Source organism: Jaculus jaculus, chromosome 9, assembly GCF_020740685.1.
Source record: "Jaculus jaculus isolate mJacJac1 chromosome 9, mJacJac1.mat.Y.cur, whole genome shotgun sequence".
NCBI lineage: Eukaryota > Metazoa > Chordata > Mammalia > Rodentia > Dipodidae > Jaculus > Jaculus jaculus.
The window spans coordinates 76,372,764-76,400,359 of NC_059110.1; the positions used below are offsets into that span (position 1 = coordinate 76,372,764).

A 27,596-nucleotide genomic window follows, 5' to 3' on the forward strand; every position below is an offset into this window, starting at 1 on the left:
AAGCAAAAATAAATGAAGACATTTGTCTAACATCTGTAAATATTGGCTCATTTGTTTTGTAATGGTGAAGGTAAAGCATAACAACTGTAAGGAACTCATCCATAATCTCTGGCCAGGGACCCATTTACTCTGCAGCCTCAAAGATAAAAGGACCCAAAAGCTAAAAAATTTTAAATCACATGTAATCATCAAACTGTGTTTTCTACATTTTCCCAATTAGTGACCTGAAATCTAAGTCCCTTTGGTTCAGCAGCTTTCATGTAAAGATGTTATCATAATAAGTATTCAAGAATATCCTGGCTCTCTTTCCAAAAGTATTGTTAGACACATTCCATCCTTATCTAGGATGGGTAAGGACTTAACTACTTTGTCTGACCATGACCATACCAGCTGGGGTGACCTTGGGTTGCAACGACCACCAGACCACTGCCCTTGATCATGTTCAGTTTTGCTTCAACCTGCTTCCAAAGGCAATAACTCAACTAGGTCAAAGTTTGCAAACATACACATTAATCTTTCATAATTAATAATACCAGGTAATAATCTGCTGATCAATAAACACAAGTATTTATTCAGCACCCATGTGCCAAGCACTGTGCTGGGCACTGAGGTGGATACAAAAATTAAGACATGATCCCTGCCCTTAAGGAGCTTACATTCTCATGAAGGAGACAAGACTGATATACATGTAGCAGCTATAACAGTACAAACAATAGATCATTTGGCATAAGAATATGTAGTACATATTTGATGTTTTGCAGGGGTTCAAAGACAATGAAATAGGCCCTAGAATTAAGATTTCATTAAGTGTTGGAAACAAGGTCAGGCCTTGAAGGGCTGAAGAGGCTTAAATTAAGGTCCTTCTTAAGGTAGAAGTGGGAGCAAGGTTTGGAGGAAGACAGAAAAGCACACTTCTCTCACTAAGAAGGTTCAACAGCTCTAATGCAAACTCATAAAATATGTAAGCAGTTTAGGGTGTATCCTGAAGAGCACAAAAATAAGGATAGGATCTTGGCTAATACAGATGGAACTCACCTGTTAAAAAAAAAACAAAAAAAACCCATACACACAAAAGACACTGGCAAGAGACAATTCTAGGAAGCATATCATGCAACATGGCAATAGCTCCAATATTCCTTAAATTCTGTAGAGAGACCCCAAAACAGAATTAAAATTCCATTTCCAAGATCCAGAATGTGGGTGCTTTACCTGAAGACATTACACAATTATATAGTAGGACACAGAAAAATGACACACAAAATGAACAAGTGGAAGACAGAAACAAAAATCCAAAGTGAAAAAACACACCAAAAAATATATAATATAAAATTTTACCTCCTAGGGAGATGCAATTTTCATGTCCATTTATTTTTAAATGAACATATACTGTATTTCCACAACAACAAAACCCCACCAAAATCCTAACCCTTACTTAGGTGTGCTTTTCGGTATTTGTGGGAGATTGCGGGGATCTCTCAAGATACATGTATGTAAACTTAAGTAGTCACAAAATTTCATATATCAAATCTAATTTCTTACTTGACTCACATTATGAAAAGGAACTATGTTCTGGAAGAAACAAGGCTAAGAGGTAAACTAGGGAAGAAGTGAGGACTTTTCCTATGCCTGGGTAAGGACAAGGATTCTGTGGTACTACACAGGGATGTGGATATGGACTGGCCAAATTGCTAAGAGGTCACTGACTGAAATCACCACTGCCCAGGACACAGTGTAGTAACATGGCAGGGCATCCTGACAGTAGGAATTCACATCCTATAAAATCAGAGAAACCTGTAATTGAGTGCCTTTAGGCTATACATTCAAAATGTGTTTCCAGTCATTAATATGTACAGATATTGCCTACTTAAATGAACAGTCAGTAAATAGAGTTTAGATAATTTTATCACAAAAATCCTATAACTGGCTAACCTAAAATTAACTCAGGGAGAATAAAATATAGAAAAACCCACTTTTAGCTCACAAACAATTTTTTAAATTCCAAAAAAATTCACTGCTAAAGCTTTCTTAAGACCAATGATCAATTTTAGGAATCTCTTAAGGATCATGCATTCTAAGATTGCCGTTTAATCTTTAAAATGATTTTTGAACAGCTTAGGAAAAAAGCAGTCTTATTGACCCAATTTCCATAAAATGGCAATAGTCATATCCAAAGTTACTAATGTAAAACACCAACAATAAAACCCATCACTTATGCATATACCACTTAGAAAGACATTCACACACTTTTACCTTAAAACAATCTGAAAATTTCCACTTAGAATGACCATTATGTCATCATATTAAGCCTATGTCAATTTTTGAGGAAAATGTCATTCTAGAAAAGTATGCTTGACCAAGATAGGACAGAATGTAATTTGGGGAGACTTGTGCCTTTATGTTGCTAATGAAAAAAGAAATCACTTTTATTCCTGTGGGTTCTGGTTAAGAAGAATGAATGGATAACTGCTGAGATCCAAGGAAGACATAATTTTGACAAGTATTTATTGAATCCCTGGCTATAGATGCCTGCTTTCATGGACCCTAATTTCTACCCGACTGGGAAGGTGAACCATGAACCAGGCACGTGGCTCTAGGAGGATATCCAGCTTTTCATGGACAAATGACAAATATGAGCTGGCCAGAGTCCCAAGAGAACATTCGTTTATCTGCTACCCATTCTTCTTCCCATGGTTTTTCCAAAATGGTGGCCATTACCAGTCTGGATACTTCTAAATGGGAAATGCATGCTAACATATTAGCCTTTTGTTTACTTTCCCACAGCCAAATCCCTGCTGCTACGAGAATCACCCTCCCTTCAGTCTCTTCTGCGGTCTGAAGTGAAGCTTTGTGATGTCCAGATGAGAGAACAAACTACCTGAAGGGCCAAAATCAATCTTCTTCCTACTGAAGCTAGTACTAAAGTAGTCAGATGTACACAGCAGCCATGGATTTCCGATTTCCAATTTCCAATCTTGAATGACATCAAGTTGAAAGCTGTGAAGACAGAAGAGCAGGCATGGAAACTGCTCTTGAGCTCAGACCTATGCAGGAGAGCTGGAATACATTATCGTAATTTAAAAGATCACACGAAGGCTTTAATACAGTGAGAGAGAGATGGAACTTAGTTTTATTTTGTCCTCTCTGAAGCTTCCATTTACACCATGGCCTTGTTTATCAAAGAGGAGGAGGAAGAAAAAGCCCTGCATATTTATGCCAAGAACTCAAGTACTCATTACAGGCAGCAGGATGTCTGTTTCTCCAGTTTTTTGGCTCCAAGAGATTACACTGTCATACCAGTACAGTGAGGAACCACTGGCAAACTGCTGGAAATGACTTCTGGATTAGTCAGTGTACCATTCCATAAAGTGCTTCTGGAATCAGAAAGTGCCCAACACTTTCGCAACAAAAGATGAAAGAATCTCAATGGGCATTTCACTGAGTCCTTTTCAGCTGGATTTCATTATTAGCATGGCTACTTTAACCTCCAAGGCGCTGGCCCTCACCCCAGGCAAAGCCTCCTGGACGCTCTTCAGGTAGTGGATTGTAATTTGGATCTTCATCTGGTGTATCAAAAATGCTCCTCCTAAAAGACAGACAGAATTCACTCCCAGAGCCATCTTAGATCCAAAGTAGTATACAGTCAATTCATTATCACAGCATTTATCCAATGGACAAGCATTTCCTTTGCCTGTCAACTGGACAGATAGCATACTTAAAAGGTGTTCATAATTATTTAACATTTATATTAACTTGTATCTATTTTACTAATTTTGCTACAAAAGTAATAAATTAAGCAGGTGAAGTGGCACACACCTCTAATCCCAGCACTTGGGAGGCAGAGGTAGAAGATCACTTTGAGTTAAAGGCCAACCTGGGACTACAAAATGAGATCCAAGTCAGCCTGGGCAAGAGTGAGACCCTACCTTGAAAAAAAACAAAACCCAAAAATAAGTTAGTTGTAGAAAATATCACTGAGCACAATATACTGAATACTAATAAGTACAGTCAATGCTTTAGTATTTAGAATAATAATGTTACAAAAGTTAGGTTATATTTCTGTTTCCTACCAATTTTCATTTACCATTAACATTTCACCTTAACAAAGGTTACCACCCAAATATCCATCAACAGATGTGGAAAAATATTGTGCATGTATATATAATCAACTATTACTTTTAAAAGAGAAGGGTTACCATATCCAAAAATGAGCCCGCTCTCCATTAGCAAGCTTCCACCAATCTTGGGCTACAAGAAGGCCTACACCTATTAAATTCTCTCTAAAAAATAATGGTTATCCCATTTACCTGGTGCTAAGTTTTCTCTCTGTAAGAAAATCTGCTTCTCTTTTTTTCAGATACATGCAGATTCTAAGGACAGAATCACCCCGTCATACCTCAAAAGGGCCCCAGCTGAAACTAAGAATAATTGGGGAAACAAGCAAGAATGCTGCTTTCTTGGTGTACCTTGTACTAGCAGAATCTGGGTGAAGGAGATAGACACAGAGAACAACCAACTACTATCAAACCAGATATCCAGAGACACAGAGGCTACAAAGACCTCATCACTGAAGCAGACCTAAAATAAACCCAGCATGGCTCAGGGAAATTTGCAGAAGAGGGGGAGGAAAGAATGTCAGAGCCACACTTCGGGTCATGATATACAGAGACATTTCCTCCTACCCATAACTGATAGCTAACCCCACAACGCATGACCCATACACCCCAACAAGAAAGGTCCAAGAGGAGGGTGGAGGACAGGGAGGAGGCTAACAATGGTACCAACTTGATTGTATTCACTGAGTACAAAGCTAATTAAAAAAAAAAAGAGAAGTGTTAGCTGATGTTGCAATAGTGATAGAACATGTGCTTAACTTGTTTAAGGTTCCTGGTGTTCATGCACACAAAGAACATTCTGATTCATGTGACAAAAGATAAATTTTGAATATTATGTTAAGTGAAAAAGCCAGTCACCAATACTGTATGATCCAAGGCATAAAAATAGAACAGTGGTTGCTGGGTGGCAGGAGAATAGGGAGTTAAAGGATAGTTTCAGTTCTGCAAGATGAAAAGAGTTCTATGGACAATTGTGATGGGAGCACAATATGAATGCACTTAAGAGCACTGAAGTGTACAGTGGCTAAGAGTTTTGGTAAACTTCATGTTCAATCTAATTAAGTTTTTCACTTTGTATTATTTTTCAGAATGAGTATGAATGTATGTGTGTATGGTCACATGAATGCTACAACACATTTGTGGAGGTCAGAGGACAATTTTTGGGTGTTTGTCCTTGCCTCCCACCTCATTTGAAGCAAGATCTCTCATTGTTCCTGTTTACTGCTGTGTTCATCAGGTTGGCTGGTTCATGAGCTTCTGGGAAACTCTCGGCTTCTGCCTCCCATTTTACTATCAGCATGCTGGGATTACAGAAGCCTACCACAGCTTCTAGATGCGGAGAATCTGGGGATCTGAACTTAGGTACACAGGCTTGTAAGCAATTCACCCACTAAGCCATCTCCCCAGCCATTTTATTTTTATATAATTATGTTTAACATTTTTTTAAAAATTCTTATTTATTTGAGAGAGGGGAAAAGGCAGTGAGAAAGAGAGAATGGGTGCTCCAAGGCTTCTAGCCACTGCAAACAAACTCCAGATGCATGTGCCACCTTGTGCATCTAGCTTACGTGGGTCCTAGGGAATCAAACCTGGGTCCTTTGGCTTTGCAGGCAACCATCTTAACCACTAAGCCATCTCTCCAGCCCTAAATTTTATTTATTTTAGTTTTTCGTTTTTTTGAGGTAGGATCTCACTCTAGCTTAGGCTGACCTGAAATTTACTATGTAGTCTCAGGGTGGCCTCAAACTCATGGCAATCCTCCTACCTCTGCCTCCCAAGTGCTGGGATTAAAGGCACGCACCACCACACCCAGCTTAATTTTTTTTTTCAAGGTAGGGTCTTACTCTAGCTCAGGCTGTCCTGGAATTCACTACATAGTCTCAGGGTGGCCTCGAACTCACAGTGATTCTCCTACTTATACCTCTCAAGGGCTGGGATTAAAGGCATGTGCCACCATGCCCAGCTTTCTTTCTTTCCTTATTTGAAACATGTGACTCCAGACAGGATCCAGAGAGGAGGTTTGCCATCTCTTATCTGGGTTTTATGGAGGTTCATTTCCTTTATCCTTCTGTGTTAGCCTCTCAAAGTACTGTCCCAACCTTAAAAGGGCACAGGAAAGGACTTTGATTTAAAATTTTAATGGTCAAGAATGAGCCATGAAAGTAATTTCATCTATTAGCATTCACACATTTTACTTTTTACTCACAAAAGAGAATGTGTGTGTACTAGGGTGCCAAGGCATTTTGTCACTGCAATTGAACTCTAGACACATGTGCCATTTTGTGCATCTGGCTTTACACTGATACTGGGAAATCAAACCTAGGCAAGCAAGCATCTTTAACTGTTGAGCCATTCTTTAGCTTCAGGAATCATACTTCTAACTGAATTTGCCCACAGCTGATGAGTAGAAAATATCTGAAAACTTGTGCTTTCTGTATGAGTCAGAATAAGCATTTTTATTTCAAAAGAAGCTTTTATTCTTACAAATGAACAGTAAATACAAGTGCACCAGTAAAAGATGAGCACATTTCTGTCAGAGGTGTGTGTGTGGAAAAGGAATGATATAGTCCTAGGATGGAATAGATAGGGAAAAGGAATGGTATATTCCTAGAAATGAATACTACTCAGCCATAAAGTAGAATAATTACTTATATATAACACAGATGTTTTAAAATAAGAATTATACAAAAGAGGGCTGGAGAGATGGCTTAGTGGTTAAGGTATTTGCCTGCAAAGCCAAAGGATCCCAGTTTGACTCTCCAGGACCCATGTAAGCCAGATGTGTATGGAGTTCGTTTTCAGTGGGTAGAGGCCCGGGTGTGCCCATTCTCTTTCTCCTTCTCTCTCTCAAATAAATAAAAATAAAGTTTTAAAAAAGTATTATACAAAAAATTATGGGCTGGAGAGATGGCTTAGTGGTTAAGCGCTTGCCTGTGAAGCCTAAGGACCCTGGTTTGAGGCTCGGTTCCCCAGGACCCACGTTAGCCAGATGCACAAGGGGGCGCATGCATCTGGAGTTTGTTTGCAGTGGCTGGAAGCCCTGGCGCACTCATTCTCTCTCTCTCTCTCTGTTCCTCCTCCTCCTCTGTCTGTCACTCTCGAAAAAATAAACAAAAAACTACATGCATAGTGCACAATTCTTCTTATGAAGTTGCAGAATAGGAAAACTAATCTATGTAGGATCAAATTTAGAACAGCAATTGTTTCCTGTGGCATAGCACCAATTATTAACAAGGAAGGACATCAGGGAAACTTTGTGGTTATTGGCACTCATTACTTTGACAGTTTGGGTTACATGAGTATGTATATTTATAAAATTCATTGTTGACACTTAAATTATGTTTTTGGTTGTTTTTGTTTTGTTTTGTTTTTCGAGGTAAGGTCTCACTCTAGCCCAGGCTGACCTGGAATTCACCATGGAGTCTTGGGGTGGCTTGGAACTCACGGCAATCCTCCTACCTCTGCCTCCCAAATGCTGGGATTAAAGGCATGCACTACTATGCCCGGCTTTGGTTCTTTTTTCACTCTAGCCCAGGCCAACCTGAAATTCACAATGTAGTCACAGGGTAGCCTTGAATTCGCAGCAATCCTCCTACCTCTGCCTCCCAAGTCCTAAGGTTAAAGGTGTGTACCATCACACCCAGCAAATTTGTGTATTTTGTTATATATAAATAAATATTAAACTGTTAAGCATACTAAAGTACTCAAGAAAATAAATATTCTGGATTAGAGTGCTGGACAAAGGGACAGAAGTGAAAGTAAAAGCAGGCTCCTCTTTGAGACAGGAAATTCTTCTAGTGGTCATCCAGGATAATAGTTGCCAAGTCACCCCATGATATCCCCAGCTGTTAACAGCCACTCTTGTCACAACTCTGGCACTGCCTACTTCCACCCAATCCAAGCTCCCCAACTGCAGCCAGGTTGCCCAATCTACAAATATTTATTGGTCTATGTGTACTAGAAGATATGAGAGCCCCAAGAAAACTCAGATCACAGGTCCTGTCCTGCTGTGTCTATAAGGAACTTGAACATGGAGTTAAATACTCACAAAATAGATGGTGTTTTCAGAATTCTTATTCCGCCAGGCTCATTGGGAAATACATCTTCCAAGAAAAAATATATGTGTCCAACTGCAATACCTAGAGTCAAAAGTAAAGGATAAAGGAGAAGATTAAAATTTTAAGTGGACCTATCAACTTTTTTGTTATTCACAATAAATATCAGCATGATTATTAAAATTAATGAATAGTAGTCTTGAAGTTATCACCAGCAAATAATCTTAAAATAGCTATCTATGACGGCCAAATAGGATAAACATGATAGTGACAAAACAAATTAACAGGTAGCATAGTGGAAAAAATAGTGTCAAGACTCTTACCCAGGAGGTCCACAATGATTGAGTTTCCCAACAACAAGGAAAACCCCATGAGCACCCATGGCAGAAAGGGTGCCTGGAAGTTGAGAAGTCCAAAGAAGTTCATGCGGACATACGGGTTCCTCCGACTCCACACATAGACCAGCATTATTGTAAAGGCCTGGCCCAAGAAGACTAAGCTCACAAACAACCCAAAGAGCTTACAGATACTGTTAAGGAAAATATCAACACTGACAGCAAAAAAAGACTGAGCAAGAGAGCTCAGGGTTATATTTTAACCAAAGTTTGGGTTAGAAAGGTTGAAAAGCTACATTTCTACAACAGAAGAAAAGCCTGAAATTAACTATCTAGAGCAGCCAGGCAAAAATTGGTTTGGGAGGTTATATCATCTGGATTGTGGCTACTACAGGGCTGAAGAGATGGCAAAGCAGTCCAGTTTTGATTCCTCAGTACCCATGGAAAGCCAGATACACAAAGTGGACTGTAGCTACTACAAACAAAAATTCTGCTTTCATAAAGTTCTTGCTGTTTTGGAAAATGTTAATTCCTTGATCAACAATTATAGTATAGCTCACTCATTAATAGCGACTTTATGGTAAATAATGCTAACTGGAACAAGACCATCTTGTCACAGGGTACCATGTTCAGGTCTATTTTACTTAATACAATGCTTTTTCTTCTTAAGATGTTCTGTAAGTTATAATAGTGACTAAATATATATTGAACCAACTTAGTTTAAAAGTGAAGTATACCCATCAACAATGACATAGTTGAGATGCTTCTAGTAACCCACCTGGGTTAAAGGTTCCTCTGCCTTGCCCACAGAAGAGCATTCTGTCCAACCTCCAGGCTTGGAGAGCTGCCAAAGTATATTGTAAAATATATGGGAGTGCCCTGAAACCACAATCTGGAGATCTATTTTAATCACTTCAGATTATTTAGTGATTATCTAGTCTATTCTTAAACATTTTCCTGTATTCTACTTGTTAAAGGATACAGTCATTAAGAATCCACCAAAAAGGAACATAAATACAAAGTCTGCTGTCCGACCTCGGAAAGAGCCTTCTTCTAACATTCGACAGTAACGGTATCTTAAGTTCCAAGTTAAGAAAATATATTAAGCACACAAGCATGAAGAAAATGTAAAGCACTTAAAGTGTTCTTGAGCTCCACACTACATGTAAACAGTCAACAAGCTTTCATTTCTGTAAGAATGCTTGAATGGAAATGTCATTACATTTAGGCAAGGTCAAGACTAGCATCATATTTTTCAAAAACTGTCCCTGGCTGGAGAACTAATTCACATACTCATATACATGCTTTCAGTCATATTCAAATCCTTTTGGATTGTAATATTGCCTTTCTCATGCTCAGACACACCTTAATCTGCACATCTTTTCTTTTCCATGATCCAATTTAAAGGAAATGCTCCTCGTAAGGAAGCCTTATGTAAAAAACTTTTTCCATGGTAGGCAGGTTAAACATACCTCAGTCAACTGCAATGTGATGAAAAACTTTTATTAAAAACTTACCAAAGTGACATGCTATAGAGAAGACCTAAGAATCAATTTTAGGACAGGAGACCTGTCATTCTTCAAGACCCTCTGTCCACTGCAGATGAATTAAACTGCAATTCCCCTCTAATCCAGAGGGTAGGGGTAGAAGAATGCCCAGCTCAGTGGCACCAATTTCCATCTGACCAAAGCATAGCTCTTCCAGTCTTTCAACAAACCTGAACATGGCAAGCCCAGAAGATATTATAGCACTCAGTATCTTTTTTTCCCAGTAGAACCAGCAAGTAAAAATTTGAAGTTACCCATTCCTCATGAACTTGTTCTCAAATCTGTGGCAAAATGCCATTATTACTATATTCATTTAGGTTGTGTTTTACCATTCCGTGCCTACTGATGTTATTCCACAGTATGTACAATTAAATCACATCTACCCTCTGTTGATAATTTGTAAGCAACTTATGGGAACTAATATCTTTTTTATTTTTTGAAGTAGGGTCTCACTCAACTCTCTAGCCAAGGCTGTACTGGAATTTGGTAGCTCAGGCTGGCCCTGAACTCACACAGATCCTCCCAAATGCTGGGATTAAAGATGTGTATAACTACACCCAGATCTAATATTTTTTACAGTTGGAACTTTCCATATAATTCTGTCAAAACATCACTACCTTATTGATATACTCAGCATTTATTCAGAAGTAAGAGCTAAAATGTTATCACATATAAACAGGATTAACAGTTTCAACTTACTGTATATCCTAAGTGAATCTACAGTTTAGATGCTGATTCCACTTAATAAAGGATACAGAAAAATCATATTAAATAAAAAATTGAATCCAACTGGGCCAAAAAATAAGAAATTGGTGATTAACCTCCATATCTGTAAGGGAAAAAAAATTCAAGAGAAAGATGGATCAATCAAAATATGGTAACAGGAAACAATTCCAAATTAAGACAAAAAAAGACATCCTATGACCATGATGTTTTATCTACTTTAATTACAGTCTGTCTGATCATCCTAGAGCAGGAAAAAAATGCATCTCTTTTTTATTATTTGGAAAGAGACTTCCTCACACTCCAATCTAAAAACACCAATGTATTATTTTAGAATTAGAAAATGGGGGAGGAGAGATAGTTCAGTGGACCCCCAGAACCTACATTAAAGGCAAAGTGTGGTGGCACCCATATGTAATCCCAGCACTTGGAAGACAAAGACAGGCACATTCCTGGGTCTTGCTGGCCAGCTAGTCTAGCCTACTGGGCCAAAGAGAGACCTTGTCTCAAAAAGATGGATGGCAAGCCGGGCATGGTGGTGCACAGCTTTAATCCCAGCACTGGGGAGGCAGAGGTAGGAGGATCACCACGAGTTTGAGGGCACCCTGAGGCTATTTAGTGAATTCCAGGTCAGCTTGAGCTGAAGTGAGACCCTACCTGGGGGGTGCAGAGGAGGGGTGGATGGCACCTGAAGAATGACAACTGAGGCTGTGCTACAACCACACACACATACATACAAAGAATTAGATGACGGCCTTTCAGATTTGTGTTAGTATGATCTGATCTCTACACTATCAGAATTGTGCTTATGAGCTGGATCATGAAGATTACCAATGGTGGTGAGTGTACGTGGGTGGTGAATGGACAAAATAAGACTATTCTCTGAGACTCCCAGGGCAGCTAACTGGTCAGTCTACTGTCAAATCACAATAATAACTCTAGTTTTGTTATTGTTTTGTTGTCATTACTGTTTTTGTGTGTAGGTCTGTACTCGTTGGCTTGTAGTTATAGAGGTTAGAGGTTGACATTGGGTGTCTGCCTCAATTGGTCTCTATTTCATTTATTGCGGTAGGGTCTCTCACTTGAACTCAGAGCTTTCCACTTTGACTTAACAATCCAGTCGTACTGGAATTACAGATGGGCTGCCATGCACACCAGGTATTTATGTGGGTGCTGGGGATCTCAAGACCTGTCCTCATGCTTGTGTAGCAAACACTTTATCCAATGAACCATATCCCCATCTTGTTTTCTGATAGGGTCTTGCTATACAGCCCAGGCTAGCCTCAAACTTTCCTCTTATTTCAGCCTCCTGAATGCTGGAATTATAGCCATAAAACCTTTATTCCAAACCACTTATACTCAAATAGAGGAAAAATGCATCAAAACCATATTAAAAATAAAAGATAGGCTGGAGAGATAGTTCAGTGGGTAAAGTGCTCATTTTGCAAGCGTGAAAACCAGTCTGATCCCCTGAACCCATGTAAAAATGCTGGGGGTGATAGCATATGCTTGTAATTCTAGCATTGAGGAGGTAGAGACAAGCTGACTCCTGGGGCTCAATGGTCGGCCAGTCTAGCCTAATTGGTAACCCCCCCAAAAAAAGTGGATGGAGTCCCCGAAGAGTGACCTTTCTGCTTTCACACCCATGCACCCACACCCACATGCAAGCAAGCACACACACAGAGAGAGGGAGGGAGGGAGGGAGGATATGAAATAACAAAGATGAATTCTAAATTCCCACCCTTAAAAATATTTTTTTTGAGGTGCATGGTGGCGGCGCCTTTAATCCCAGCACTGGGAGGCAGAGGTAGGAGGATCCCCGTGAGTTAGAGGGCAGCCTGAGACTACATAGGGAAATCCAGGTCAGCCTGAGCTAGTGAGACCCTCCCTCAAAAACCAAAGTTAAAAAAAAAAAATTTTTTTTTTTTGAGATGGGATCTTTCAGCCCAATTTGGCCTAAAACTAGTGATCTTCCTACCCCAGTCTGCCTGTCACTGGGATTAGAGACATGCAGCATCACATTCAGCTTCACCCTTGACAACTGTCATTTGGGATATGATGAAAAACTTAAAATCTTAAGAATTCTCTGATTTTGAAGTCCAACCAGGCTGCAGAATCATTTCTCCACATGAGACACTCAAATACTCCCAATAATAATAATAAAAATCCCAAAGAATTATTTTCGATAGTTTTGGGCAGAATTTTTGCTACTAAACAATAAAGAAGACATGTAAACATTTATCATGGCTGCCAAAGTACTTACTTGAAAGTGTTTAAAAATTAATTCAGGATTGAAGTACAACTGAAAAGGTGTGATCAATTCCAACTGCTGAAATAGAAATGAAATTTCAGCATTTACAAAAGAGCAACAAGTTTAAAAATTTCTAAATCATTTAGCCTGAACTACTTTGTGCATTTTTTGTCAGCCAGAGTAAGAGGCTCCCAAGAGATTCGTTAGAATTCATACATTTCTTTGTAGTCTCAATACCTAACAAAAAGCAAGTTTTATGTTGCAATATTTGAGAATGACATAAAGACAGGTGGTGGTATTTAGGTACAGGACAAATAAAAGCAGCTATTTCCACAGACACTCTTACTTTAAGATGCTTCCAGACAATTCTAGATTTCTGTCGGTCTCCCACATTTGGTATCACTGTACCACTGCTACAGCTTTGGGACACATTTCTCGGGTGGGCGGCTCCCGTAGCTCTGACCCACTGTACATCGGGATTTTAGCCCTCACAGAGGAACACTCTCATCTCAGCTCACTAGGTTAGGACCCTTTGGGGTGATCCCGAACCCGAAATTTGGCCCTGGATGTCTTCATCCACCCCTGGGACCAGACCCTGTGGGCGTCTCTGAGGCCCAAACCCCAAGTTTTCTGAAGATTCAATGATATCCGGCCTGAAAAAGGAGAGCCTGGAGTTACGGCTGCTCACCACTGCGGCGGTGGTGAGGACGCAAGCGGTGGTGTAGGCGCGGCTGACGGGTGGGATCTGCAGGTACTCCAGCCGCAGGCTCTGGTACGCCATCTTCCCCACCACCGCCGGACCCCTTCCCCTTCCGCCAGGCTGTGGGGCGGGCTCTGAGTGCTTCTGTCTTCAGCCTTCCCCGCTACTGTCCAATCAGTGACGCGCGACTGGCCAACTACCAATCGCTGGAGCCCCCAGGACCGCTCACCCACCAATCACGAGTTGCATCTTCCCTCCCGTAAGTCCAAACCGTGTTTCTCTGCTCACCAACGAAGAAAGAAAGTACCGTTTCCTCCCGCCAATCCCCGCGGGCCACAGCTAGCTTTTTCCTCCTGGCCTCTTTTCCCTCGCCAATCGTGCTGTCCCCTGCGGCGACCCCCACGGCCTGCCAATCAGAAGCGCGATACCGTCCCGCCTCGGAGTTCGTTCGCTGAGGCGCGTATTGGTCGGAGCGTGGAGGAACCGGGCGTCGCCGCCCAAGTCGGGCAGCTAGCTGGGGTTTGGAAGGAGGTGGTGGGAAGCGCGGGTGCGGTCGCCTCTCTCATCCCCAGCGTCGCCACGGTAGGTGCTCGCCGGGCAGCGGTTTCTCTGAGGAGGAGCGGGACTGGACTGTTACCGCAGGGGCGCCAGAGCGGCCTGACCGAAAATAAGAACCGATAGGTCCCGGCATGCAGCGGGGCCGCAGGGCCCGACGGGAGCTCGGAGCTGGAGGGAAGCCGCTCCCTGTTCAGTGTGGTCCCCTGAAACTCGCCGAGATGGCCTGGAAATCTCATCCTGCCTGCAGAGAGATTCTGCCGAGGTGGTAGATGATATTGATGGGAATGACAGGAGGGACGTGCATTAGAACTGGCCCTTAGGGGATGCTCGTGCTGTGCTTGGCGAGGTGCGGTGGGGGGGGTAGAAGTTGCTTTGGTTAGAGCAAACACTAGACTCATCGTGGCTGGAGGAGTATAATTATTGGGTGAGTTAGAAGGTGTGGTGGTTTGAACCAGACATTCCCCCATAAACTCATGGGTTCTGAATGCTTGATCCTCAGCAGGTGGCAGTTTGGGATGTACAGCTTCCTGGAGGTGTGTTGCTGGAGAAGGGCATTGGGGTGTTACAGCCAGCTTCCGCTTGTCAGAGACCGGCTTACCTCTTTGCAGTTATTTTCCACCTCCTGTGGCAAGATTGTGGTAGACAGCCTCTGCTCCTGTCATCATGAAGATTCCCCTCCAGCCTAAGTCAAACTAAACTCTTTGCTCCCATCAGCTGCTTTTGGTCGGATGTTTTGTCCCAGCAAAGTGAAGGTAACATTAAAACATTATGGAACAATAGAGTGAGAGCATCAAGTCTGATAGTATGAAGGAGGAACTAAGTAAACGGCTGGAGAGAATGGAATTAAAAGTTAAATAAGGACCGGGGAGATGGCTTAGCGGTTAAGGTGCTTGCCTGCAAAGCCTGAGGACCCAGGTTCAATTCCCCAGAACCCACATAAGCCAGATACACAAAGTGGCGCCTGAATTTAGAGTTCATTTGCAGTGGCTGGAGGCCCTGGCACACCCATTCTGTCTATCTGCCTCTTTTTCTCTAAAATATTTAAAACGAAAGGTAAATAATACAAGGTTGGGTGCTGTGGCATGTGCCTGTAGTCCTAACCACTTGGGAGACTGAGACAGGAAGATTTCATGAGTCCTAGAGTTCTAGGCCAGCCTGGATAGCAAAGCAAGGTAGAGGTGGGGTGGTGGTGAATGAGTAATTCACAGAAGGCAAAATCTTAACAGTCTTGTTGCTAAAATACTACAGGTTTACTGCTTGCTACCTCAAGAAAGGTTTGGCAGTGTTTCATAGTGAAGAATGATAAGATTGAGACTTTTCTGAGAACTGGAAGTTTGTTTTCAATTTAGGGCTTGATTGGAATTGGCTACATATCATGACACAGCAATCTAGGATTGACGGAAACTGAGACAAAAGTTTTAGAGAATTAAAGGTGCAAATTGCTAATACTTTCCTAAGTTGATCTGTCTTTTCAGTAGTTTGTAATGGACAACCAACAAACTGGAATAATGAAAATTTTATTCCTGTCTCCTAAGAAAGATTATCATACTGTAAACAGATGTAATGTGGGTGCAGGTAATTTCCACTTTCAGTGTCCAAAGAGGATGAGTCTAGATGAGATGCAGTAGCAGGGTATTTGCCTAGCTTGTGAAGAATATAGTGGAGGGCCAGGGATGTAGTGGTAGGGTGTTTGTCTAGCTTGTGAAGGCCATTGGCTTGATCCTCATTGCAGGGAGGAAAAACATTAAAGGAAAAACATTCAATTTAAAACCTACCAACTTGGCAAAAGTTAAAATGTTGAATACCAAGTGTTAGCAAAAGTATGAGAAATTTTCATCTACTACAAGTGAGAGTATAATAAGCAAGCCTAAATGGTCTGAGAACATTTTGGCAGTATTTAGTGAAATAATTTATGAGTAAAACTCTGCGGCCCAGCAAATACCTTGCAAATCCCTTAAAAAAAAAGTTTCTCTTTTCTTGCTGTCTGTCTGTGGGGGGCTAACTTTATTCAATCAATTACTAGCAGAGCTATTAGTTGATGATCACTTATCCACTGACAATTTTATCGTTTATTCAGTCAATACAACTTTTATTAACATAAAGGTATCATTTGCTGTAAGATATACAAATTTGCCTAGTCTCTGTTGCAATTTTGATGTTCTAAACTTAAAAGTTAGTTCTGGGTCTAACACATTAGTAACCTACAAAACTGGTCAAAATTGAATTTGACTTCTAGTTACTGCCTTTTTAAAAATTTATTTATTTTTGGTTTTTCGAGGTAGAGTCTCACACTAGTCCAGGCTGACCTGGAATTCACTATGTAGTCTCAGGGTGGCCTTGAACTCACGGCGATCCTCCTACCTCTGCCTCCGGAGTACTGGGATTAATGGCGTGCGCCACCATGCCCAGCTAGTTACTGCCTTTTGAAATACATAATTTCAGTGGCAAGTGGCAGTAAGTAGTAGCTGGAGACTGACGGAAGGGAGATCTGTGCAGATGCTGAGCCAGCACAACCACTGTGCTGTGCCTCCAGTCCCAGAATATAATCCTGCAGTAATTACCGAATCTTCTAAAGCATGTGCCAGTATGTCTTAAGTTACTAAAAATAGACAATACTTACATTTAACCATGTTCAGTATGCTGCAAGTACATGAGGAAATTACTTTTGTTTATAATTTCTTCAGTTTCTGGAAAAACTTAACCCTTACTCTAAGATACAGTACTAAAACTCCAGGGCTTCTTTTCCCATACCAAGCCAGACATGCTGTAAAATGTTTTCAGCATTTTTGTCTGGTTAATGTAAAAACTGATGTCATCCTAATATGTTTTCAGGGACCCACTGATTACAGTATCGGATTATTGGAACATACAGTAATAGGAGATAACTCCTAGCTACATCTAAGTGCACTACACAGTGTTCAGTGCATCTCTCCATTGTTCATATTTTATAACATTCCAGTTTGATGGAGGAAGACTGGAATAGTTCAGAAAAGTAGCTTTTATGATGTAGATAAAGCTCATAAAGAGTGTTTTAAACGCATTTGAACAGGTGGAAGGTAATCCCCAGAGACTATGAAGGTGAGAATGAAAACTGCAAAGGATGCTTTATAGCCAATACAAGTAGGACTTTGGACTGCCCAAAACACACAAAGCACAGGAAATCTTATATCATTTGCTTACCGATCACATTGCTATAGTTTGAACAGTTACTATTCCAGAAGTTGTATCTGGGAATCTTCCAAAATTGCTTTTGAATGAAGTTCTTTAAACTTTAGCCATTAACAATACAAGATACAGTTAAACAATATTGCAAGTTTATCAAAATACATAAGTATTTTCAATTCTTATTCTTTGAGTTATAAAAATCAATGTTTTGGGTCTGGGGAAATGGCCTAGTGGTTAAGGTGTTTGCCTGTGAAGCCTAAGGACCCTGGTTAGAATCCCCAGGAACCACATAAGCCAGATGCACAAGGGGCTCGTGCATCTGGAGTTTGTTTGCAGTGGCTAGAGGCCCTGGCATGCCCATACTCTGTTTCTATCTGCCTCTTCCTCTCTCTGTCTCTCAAATAAATAAATAAATAAAATATTTTTTAAAAAATCATTGTTTGGGCTAAGTTAAAACATGATTTTCATGTAATTATATACATAACTCTAGTAATGCTATCAGTGGCTATAAGATCAGAACTGTTTTTTTTTAAAAAAAGAAACACTAAAAACATAAAAATACTTAGCCCAGTATTTAACCTTTAGAACATGTTCGTTTATGCTTATATTTCAGCATTTTCTATATCACTGTGATCATTTCAAAAGTCATATCCAAAGGACAAAGCAAAGCTACCTACGAATTGGCATATTTGTTTATTTCTTGGTTTGTGAAAACATCCTTAGTTTGTTAATATAGCAAACAAATTCCAGCTCTGATTGCTGTGCAAAAGAATAGAAGGTAATATGCTTTGCAACTAATGTAGTTCCAATTGCTCACAGATAACATGCTATATATGAAAAAATTCTAACTGAACTACAGGTATTAAATACTGAAAAAATTAACAGTTTATTATAATTTATTTTATTTAACAATATAGGAAATTGGCAGCCATCAGCAATTCCAGTGCAGTTTCAGGTGCAATTGGGAATTTGAGAATCGTGGTGGAGCTGTTAGTGTAATGAACCCTGTAAGTAAAATACATGCATACTTTTGATAGCATGTGTGAAGGGATCTCTCTAAAATTGACCTTATTGGATTCATTCTCAGCAAACTGACCTGGCCCACTCAACATTGCTTTTATTCCCGATGTTAGTGCATGTTATCTTTTTACAATAAATCCATCCATGCCCATCAGAAGATGCTAATTTGACATACATGGCATCAGGGCCTTCACTGCTACCATAGGTTTTTTTCCTCGGTCATTCTTTTATTAACAATAAAATCTCACATCTGTTCTGAAGCATAAATTCAATACCAATTCTTTATCCATATCAGTTATAAGTATAAAATATTTCCTATAACTTTAAATCTCTAACAGTGGAAGGATTAAATGAGAATAGATGCTGCTAAAATAATGCTTCTCCCACTCCCTCTCCCTCATAATTTCTTTTTGTTTTCATTGTTTGAGGCAAGGTCCCACTGTAACCCAGACTGGCCTTGAACTCACCAGCTATCCTCTTTAGTCTTCTAAGGCTGGAATTTGGTTTAGTTTTATAACCAAGTCAAATTGAAGGCATTAGCCATACTACACAGGTTCTAATATTTTTTTAATTTTGATCTGGGGCAACTACTGTAACTATTGTTTCTCAAAGCAGTTGTTGTCCAAAGCTGGAAGAACTTGGGCCTGGAGAGATGGCTTAGTGGTTAAGTGCTTGCTTGTGAAGCCTAAGGACCTTGGTCTGAGGCTCAATTCCCCAGTACTCACGTAAGCCAGATGCACAAGGTGGTGTATGCATCTGGAGTTCATTTGCAATGGCTGGAGCCCCTAGTGTACCCATTGTCTGTCTGTCTCTGTTTCTCTCTCTGCCTGTTGCTCTCAAATAAATAAATAAAACAAAGCTGGAAGAACTTAAGTCTCAGGAGAGCTTGAGAATGAATGGAGGGAGGTCCATGCTTGATCATAGCCAAAAGGTCAGAAAGCATGGAGGGAGGTTTAAAAAAGAAAGAAAGAAAGAAAGAAAGAAAGAAAGAAAGAAAATCACCTTAAAAAGTTAAAAGCCTTGATAGAAGTGGAGCCAGATGAGAAATTTTTTTAAGTATTTAATTTATCTATTTGAGAAGGGGAGAGGGAGAAAAAGGCAGAGATATAATAGGTGTGCCAGAGCCTCTAGCCACTGCAGATGAACTCCAGATGCATGTGCCACCCCGTGCATCTGGCTTATGTGGGTATTGGGGAATCAAACCTTGGTCCTTAGTCTTCACAGGCAAATGCCTTAACCCCTAAGCCATCTCTCCAGCCCTTCAAACAAACAAAAACTTTTTTCACAATATTCATTTATTTGAGAGAAAGAGAGAAAGAGAAGAAAACTTTTAAAAAGGAACAGTTTATTTTAATGCAATACTCTGACTATAGGTAGATTGGAATTCATTCTAAACATAGTCTGTTTTGTTTTATAGATCCATATAGTATATAGTCTCTGGCACTTAGGGAAGAACATACAAGTTTGGATCACTTAGCAGTGAACAAATGTACTTGAGAAATAGCTAAATCAGGAGAACACTGTTAGTATTGAGAAAAATGCTGTCATTTTTGTTGTTACTATTTGGATGATAAACTGTGTGTGTGTGTATATAGGGGTATATGTGTTTGTGTTTGGTATGGCATATGAGGAGGCCAGAGGTTGACATGGCTACTCAGTGTTCTCCACCTATTGGCTCACTGATTCAGCTAAATAAGCTGGTCAGCAAGCCTATGGATCCTCCTCTTCCTGGCTCCCAGAGCTTAGGCATGTCCTGCTGTGCCTTGCTTTTTGCGTAGGTGCTAGGGGTTGGAACTCAGGTCATCATACTTACATGTACCAGCTTAGCCATCTCTTCAGCCCCACATTATAAATTCTTGTACATGCAACCTTAGATGGTTTAAAGGGTTTGTCTATAAGAAAATGAGTTGTTGAGCTGGGCGTGGTGGCGCATGCCTTTAATCCCAGTACTCAGGAGGCAGAGGTAGGAGGGTCACCATGAGTTCGAGGCCTCCCTGAATATGTATGTATGTATGTATGTATGTATATGTGTATGTGTATATATATAGTGAATTCCAGGTCAGCCTGGGCTAGAGCAAGACCCTACGTCAGAAAACCTAAAAACAGGAAAGGAAAAGAAAATGAGCTGTCAGCCAGGTGTGGTGGCACCCACCTTTAACCTTAGCACTCAGGAGGCAGGGGTAGGAGAATCACAGTGAGTTCAAGGCCACCCTGAGACTGCATAGTGAATTCCAGGTTGGCCTGAATTAGATTGAGACCCTCTACCTTGAAAAACAAAAACAAAGAAAGAAAGGAAGGAAGGAAGGAAGGGAGAAAGAACATAAATAAGAAAATGAGTTGTCCAAAAGAGCATGCTAGGCCTAATGAACCACCTCAAGAGTTCCCAAGAGAATGTTCTTTCTAACATTTCTGGTTAGCAAGATGCTGCAAGCAGGGCACAGAGTGTGGCTCCGTGGTAGAAGAATGTTTACCTAGCCTACATGAGGCCTTGAGTTCAATTCCCAGCACTGCAAAACAAAACAAAACAAAAAAAGAAACAACAAAAATGGGAAGTAAATAGGTGTTTGTCACAAGAATGAACCCTTTAAGTAATGTGTGCATATGATGACTACTTCAATCAAAACCAATGAAGTAGGGCTGGAGAGATGGCTTAGTGGTTAAGGTGCTTGCTTATGAAGCCAAAGGACCCACGTTTGACTCCCTAGAACTTGTATAAGCCAGATGCAAGAAGTGGCACATGCACCCAAGATAGCACACGGGTTGAATTTGTTTGTAGTGGCTAAGGCCCTTGCATGCCAATTCTCTGTCTCTTTCTTGCGTGCACATGCCTGTACTCTTTCTCACAAATAAGAAAACTTAAAAAAACATTGAAATAAACTTGAGTATAATAAAATGAACCACATAAAAATGCAAGTACACTGTATACTTTAAGACTATATAGCAGTGGGGCTGAGATGATGGCTCAGAGGAAAAAAAACACTTGCTATATAAGCCTGAGTACCTGGGTTGGGATCCCTAGATCCCATGTAAAGCCATATATGGTAGCAAGAGCATCTTAAATCTCAGCCCTTCTATGGCAAGATGAGTGGAGATACAAAATTCCCCAGAATTTCACAGACCAGCTACTGTCTAAGCAGCCGTGAACTAGAGGCCCTGCCTCAAACAAGGTAGAAAGCAAAGACCAATTCTCAAGGATGTCCTTTGACCTCCACATGTGCACTTTGTGTAATACATAAAGATTTAAAAGAAAACACCTTAGGAACATAAAATATAGGAAGTGTTGAGGAAATAAAAATCATTTCAACCAAGAAAAAATCTTAAGACTACAAACACATTCTGCCCTACTTATATAGCCACACTTATAATCACTCTTATTTTGTATCATTACATTCATCAATTTCTAAGCTAGTGCCTTTAACTGCTGAGCCATCTCCCCAGTTCCATACATCCAGCAGTTTTCAAATGTAATGGCATCTTGTCTTCCCATAAGATTTGACCATACCATTCACTTCATACTTTCATAAAACCTATCCAAAATTTACCTGGTAATAGCAGCTTGTATTACCTAAATGTCTTTATTTGGAGGAGAGTAAAACTTATTTCTGTGATGAGCATATTGTTACAGGTAGGACAAAGATACTTAGGTTAAGCTCACACAGTGACAGGGAGATGGAATTATATTTTCCTTTAACAATTAAAAGGAATGCCTTTTGGACCCATGAAGTAAGTCATGGTAAAAGGCTTGCTCTTCTAATTAGGTTTTTTCTTTTCAGGTGGCTAGGTTGGAAGATAAGGGAATTGAGGACAATAGGGTATTTAAAGTGATATATCAGGCCGGGCGTGATCCCAGCACTTGGGAGGCAGAGGTAGGAGGATTGCCATGAGTTTGAGGCCACCCTGAGACTCCATAATGAATTCCAGGTCATCCTGGGCTAGAGTGAGACCCTACCTCAAAAAACCTAAAAAAAAATTAAAAAATAAAGTGATAGATCATGAGACCTAAAAAATAAAGAAATGAAGGAGAGGTTGCTAGCAAGAAAGTTGTTACAGTCAGCCTCATGTTGCTGTGATGAACTTCCAAACCAGGCACAGTTGTGGAGAAAGGGCTTTATTGAAGTTTACAGATTCAGGGGATGTTTCATAATGACAGAGGAAGTTGGCCCCCTTTCACAGGTCTACATACAGAAAAAAACAAACAACAACAAAAAAAAACCCACTATAACCCCCACAAGCAAGCACCCTTCAGGAACTCCAGGCAAATCTTCAGCACTTTGCTTATCTTGGGGTGGAAATTCCTGATCTGCCCTGCCTCCACACCTTAGAGCTGGACCCTGAGATCCACCTAACGTGACAGGTGGCTGGAGATCTAAAGCTTTTACTAAAATAATCTACTGGGGGGCATCCATTCAAACCATCACAAAAGTCATGGAAAGCTAAGGTGCAGTGTAAGTATATAAAGGGCAATTAGAAGAGCATAGGAGGTGGTGCACACCTTTGATCCCAGCACTCATGAGGCTGAGATGGGAGGATCACTGAGTTCTCTGAGCTTGAGGCCAGCCTGAGACCACACAGTGAATTCTAGGTCAGCCTGAACTAGAGGGAAACACTGTCATGAAAAACCAAAATAAATAAATTAAAAGAAGGAGCTGTTAGGGAGAGGGTTATAAGTGTCAAGAGCTAGGTGCTTAGAATAATGCAGATGAGCTAGGTGTGATGGTGCATGCCTGCAGTCCTAGCACTTGGTGGGCTGAGGCAGGGAGATCAAGAAATTGAGGCCAACCTGGGCTACCTAGTTCTCCAAAGGAAAAAAACAAGTAAATTATTGAGGTTCAGGAAACTGAGTGTACTAGACATGATGGTGCATGCATATAATCCCGGCACTCTGGAGGGATGCTGAGGTAGTAGGATTGTTATGAGTTTGGGCTAGAGTGAAACCTTGCCTTAAAAAAAAAAAGGTTAGCCAGGCGTGGTGGCGCATGCCTTTAATCCCAGCACTCAGGAGGCAGGGGTAGGAGGATTGCTGTGAGTTTGAGGCCACCCTGAGACTCCATAGTGAATTCCAGGTCAGCCTGGGCTAGAGTGAGACCCTACCTCGAAAACCAAAAAAAAAAAAAAAAAAAGGTTGGCTGTGTGTGGTCGTGCTTGCCTTTAATCCCAGCACTCAGGCTGGAGAATCTCTGTGAGTTCAAGGCAGCCGGGGACTACAGAATGAGTTTCAGATGAGCCTGGGCTGGAGTTAGACCCTACCTCGAAATACATCTTCCCCCCAATAAAGGTTGGCTGGCCATGGACTTTAGTCTCAACACACAGGAGGCAAAGGTAGGAGGGTCACCAGGAGTTTGTGGCTAGCCTGAGACAACAGATTGATTTCCAGGTCAGCTCTGGACTAGAGTGAGACCCTACCTCAAAAAACAAAACAAAAAGCCACCTCTGGAGAGATGGCTTTGTGGTTAAGGCACATGCTGGCAAAACCTAAGGACCCAGGTTCGATTCTCCAGGTCCCATATAAGCCAAATGCACATGATGGCACATGCATCTGGAGTTTACAGTGGCTGGAGGCCCTGTCATACCCATTCTCTCCCCTCCCCCTGTGTCTCAAATAAATAAAAATAAAATCTTTAAAAAATATATTTAAATAAAGACAAAAAAAATAGAGGAGGGCTGGAGAAATGGTTTAGTAGTTATGGCACTTACCTGTGAAGCTTTAGGACCCAGGTTGGATTCCCTAAAACCCACATAAAGCCAGATGTGCATGGTGATGCATCTGGAGTTTGTTCATTTGCAGTGGCTAGAGGCCCTGGCATGCCCATTCTCTCTCATAAATAAATAATCAAGAATTAAAACAAAAATAAAAATGTCATATGTTTTAAAGGTATCCAAGATAACTTCCAAGAGTGGGCTGTGTGCCTAAGTCTTTAATAAATGAGAAGTGAGAAAAATGAACAGTAAGAAGTAGTGATGTTGCAGGAAAATATTTCTCATAAATTAGGTACCATAGGCAGAGTGGAGAATCAGATTTACTCATGTTGACATGGAATAACTTCCAAAGTCTTGAGTACTGGGGCCATATGGCAAGCAGTTTGACATCACCTTGACTTCTTCACGTTATTGGTGGTTTAAACTTCTGGGCTGTGTAACTGGGTACTATGAGCAGAAAAATACAGAAGCTCAGGGCAGTTGCCTATGACTACACTAACTAGATAACATACTATAAGCAGGGTGTACTGCATAGATTGGCAAGGGTCATGCTGTCTCCATGGTAAAGGCAGATAAAGTAGAAACTGTAAAGCAGGATATGGCCTTAGGACAAATGGGCTTTAGAGCATCAACAGGGTCTTTTCTCTGTCAAATTTCTTCTACCACAGGGAAAGAGCCTCAGAGAGGACAGGGTTTATATTTTTTGTGGAAACATTAAGTCTAGAAGTAACATCCGGCATCAAAGGAACACAAAGTCCTTAGTTTTCATTTGCTTCCTTGTGTATTTGCTGTCTGTAATGTAGTTTGTTAGTTTCCTCTGGTGATTTTACCCAAATTAATTTGTTTTCTTTTTTGCAGTTTGTTCATAGTTGAGAACAGCAAAGTAAAGCAAGATGTCTGTGGATCCTATGGCCTATGAGGCTCAGTTCTTTGGCTTCACACCACAAACTTGCCTGCTTCGGATCTACATTGCCTTTCAAGACTACCTGTTTGAAGTGATGCAGGCTGTTGAACAGGTTATTCTGAAGAAAATGGAGGGCATCCCAGACTGTGAAATAAGCCCCATCCAGATTCGTAAATGTACAGAGAAGTTTCTTTGCTTCATGAAAGGACGTTTTGATAACCTTTTTGGCAAAATGGAACAGCTGTTTTTGCAATTGATTTTGCGTATTCCTGCAAACATCCTGCTTCCTGAAGATAAGTGTCAAGAGACACATCCTTGTACTGAAGAAGAATTCCATCTTCTCCGGAAAGAAATTGAGGAGTTACAGGAGCGATATAAGACTGAATTATGTACTAAGCAGGCCCTTCTTGCAGAGTTAGAAGAGCAAAGAATTGTTCAGGCTAAACTTAAAGAGACCTTGACTTTGTTTGATGAACTTGAAAATATAGGTAGAGCCCATGGGACTAGTGATTTTAGGGAGAGTTTGGTGTCCTTGGTTCAAAATTCCAGAAAACTCCAGAACATTAGAGACACTGTGGAACAGGAAAGCAAAAGATTGAATAATATTTCTCAATAGCAAAAAATAAGAGCATATTAAAAACAATAGTTTTTGTCACTCTTACACTTCACATCTCCTTTTTTTTGTCCTCTTTTCCTGAAGTATCTAAGTACTGCTTGACCCTCTAGTACGTGGGAGGGTTCTTGATTCAGCAGTGGCTTATGTATGATTAAAGAAGTGAAGTTGAAGCCAAAGAGATTTGTAAAGTTGTCAATGACTGATTTACTCTTGAGATGAAATCAAGTGCAAAAAGGACTAAACAGGTGACTAGTTGTCACAGGAGGGTCAGCCAAGCCAGTGCTTGCCCTTGCCAGGGACTTTACTTAACATGAATAAGTTGGTAACTGGTTGAAAGACACAAGTGGCAAAAAAGATAACTTTACTCTTTGGTAAAGAAGAAAGAAGGTTTTTGTTTCCAAAATTCTTTTATGTGGTTAAGGCTCTGATGGTGTTAAGCAACTTACTATTCTGGCAGAACACCTTGGACCTCAAAAAAGCAGATCCCATGAAGCATAGTACATACCCAGTAGTAAAATTTATTTATTGACCCTTAGGTTTTATAGCAATTTTGAATAGTAGTTTTAGAATCTGCCTTATACCTAATATTTTGTTAATTAATTTTTTATTAACAACTTCCATGATTGTACACAATATCCCATGGTAATGCCCTCCCACCCCCCCCCCTTTGAAACTCCATTCTCCTTCATATCCCCTTCCTTCCTCAATGAGTCTCTTTTATTTTGATATCATGACCTTTTACCTCCTATTATGATGGTCTTGTGTAGGTAGTGTCAGGCACTGTGAAGTCATGGATATCCAGGCCATTTTGTGTTTGGATGAGCACATTGTAAGGAGTCCTACCCTTCCTTTCGTAATTACATTCTTCCCACCACCTCTTCTGCAATGGACCCTGAGCCTTGGAAGTTGTGATAGAGATATTGCAGTGCTAGGCACTCCTCTGTCACTTCTTTCCAGCACCATGATACCTTCTGAATCATCCCAAGGTCACTGCCATCTGTAAAGAGAAGGTTTTCTCTACCAAAAGTGAAAGTAGCATTAATATTTGGGTATGAACATTCAGAGAAATGCTTACTGGGCAGTTTGATGAGCACAGTATATACATTTAGCCAGACAGCAGCAGACATTACACTCCTAAGGCTCATGACTATCCCTGTTATAGGTTTTCAGAATCAGGGATGTATTCCCTCCCATGGAGTGGGCCTCCAGTCCAATTAGAGGGCAGTTGGTTTCCACCATAACAGATGTGCCACTATTGCACCCGTTGGCTCATTTGGCCTGGCTGGCCAAATATAAGGCTTACAGTGTCCGCTATTAAGTATCTTCACTGGTGATTTCTCTCCCATTGAGCTACATGCAGAATGGCTTCCAGCTTTCTGTCAGCTGGTATACATGGAGGAGGTTGTCAGCTCAGTTCCAGCAGGATTTCTCATTGGCCTTTCAGCCCAAGCTTATGCCTAATATTTAATTCATTTATTAATTCACCTTTGTAAGCATCAAATATCTAATGCCCTCAAATCATACAGGGATCATGGAGAAATGATAGTTGCATTTATTATTATTTTACTAGTTATGTATATAGTGTGTATACAGCCATGATGGTACCATTGTTAACCTCCTTCCTGTCATTCCCCTTCTCCCCCACAGATTGTGGTTATTGCATTGTGGGGAGAGGCAATGTCTGTATGCAACTTACATCTCTAACACTTTGTCCACCCCCTCTTTGGCAAATTTCCCTGAGCCATGTTGGGTTCATTTTAGGTCTCTTAGTGATGAGAGGTCTTGGGAGTCTCTGTGTCTCTGGATATCTGATTTGGTAGGAGTTGTGTGTTCTCTGTGTCTGTCTCCTTCACCCTTGTGCTGATACTAGGTTCACCAAGAAAGCAGCTCTTATTGCCCCACTAAGTACATGG

General features: G+C 40.7%; 2 protein-coding genes, 1 non-coding gene and 1 pseudogene across 11 annotated transcripts; 1 reads left to right on the plus strand and 3 right to left on the minus strand.

Moving 5' to 3' along the window:
* Positions 1 to 3,099: 3,099 nt before the first annotated feature.
* Derl2 (derlin 2) lies at positions 3,100 to 14,385 on the minus strand. Of its 2 annotated transcripts, XM_004666891.2 has the most exons (7): positions 13,712 to 14,378; positions 13,036 to 13,101; positions 10,805 to 10,878; positions 9,485 to 9,578; positions 8,491 to 8,686; positions 8,161 to 8,251; positions 3,100 to 3,583 (listed from the first exon to the last, which is right to left on the minus strand). In XM_004666891.2, the coding sequence occupies exons 1-7, from the start codon at positions 13,802 to 13,804 to the stop codon at positions 3,478 to 3,480; spliced, it is 720 nt and encodes a 239-aa protein (XP_004666948.1). In that variant the 5' UTR covers positions 13,805 to 14,378; the 3' UTR covers positions 3,100 to 3,477. The 2 variants fall into 2 exon arrangements, with proteins under 2 accessions (XP_004666948.1, XP_045014603.1); XM_045158668.1 differs by lacking the exons at positions 8,491 to 8,686; positions 9,485 to 9,578; positions 10,805 to 10,878 and having other exon boundaries at positions 13,712 to 14,385.
* On the minus strand, positions 6,099 to 6,224 carry LOC123463881. The gene has a single exon (XR_006639251.1). It is a non-coding gene; the product is annotated as a small nucleolar RNA SNORA26 (small nucleolar RNA).
* Mis12 (MIS12 kinetochore complex component) lies at positions 14,031 to 25,859 on the plus strand. 8 transcript variants are annotated; one of them, XM_045158673.1, is made up of 4 exons: positions 14,031 to 14,305; positions 14,890 to 15,033; positions 18,364 to 18,453; positions 25,022 to 25,859. In XM_045158673.1, the coding sequence occupies exon 4, from the start codon at positions 25,057 to 25,059 to the stop codon at positions 25,681 to 25,683; it is 627 nt and encodes a 208-aa protein (XP_045014608.1). In that variant the 5' UTR covers positions 14,031 to 14,305; positions 14,890 to 15,033; positions 18,364 to 18,453; positions 25,022 to 25,056; the 3' UTR covers positions 25,684 to 25,859. The 8 variants fall into 8 exon arrangements, with proteins under 8 accessions (XP_045014608.1, XP_045014607.1, XP_045014604.1 ...); XM_045158670.1 differs by lacking the exon at positions 14,031 to 14,305 and adding an exon at positions 14,423 to 14,543 and having other exon boundaries at positions 14,784 to 15,033; XM_045158674.1 differs by lacking the exon at positions 14,031 to 14,305 and adding an exon at positions 14,427 to 14,543.
* On the minus strand, positions 18,352 to 18,673 carry LOC101609031 (annotated as a pseudogene).
* Positions 25,860 to 27,596: the final 1,737 nt, after the last annotated feature.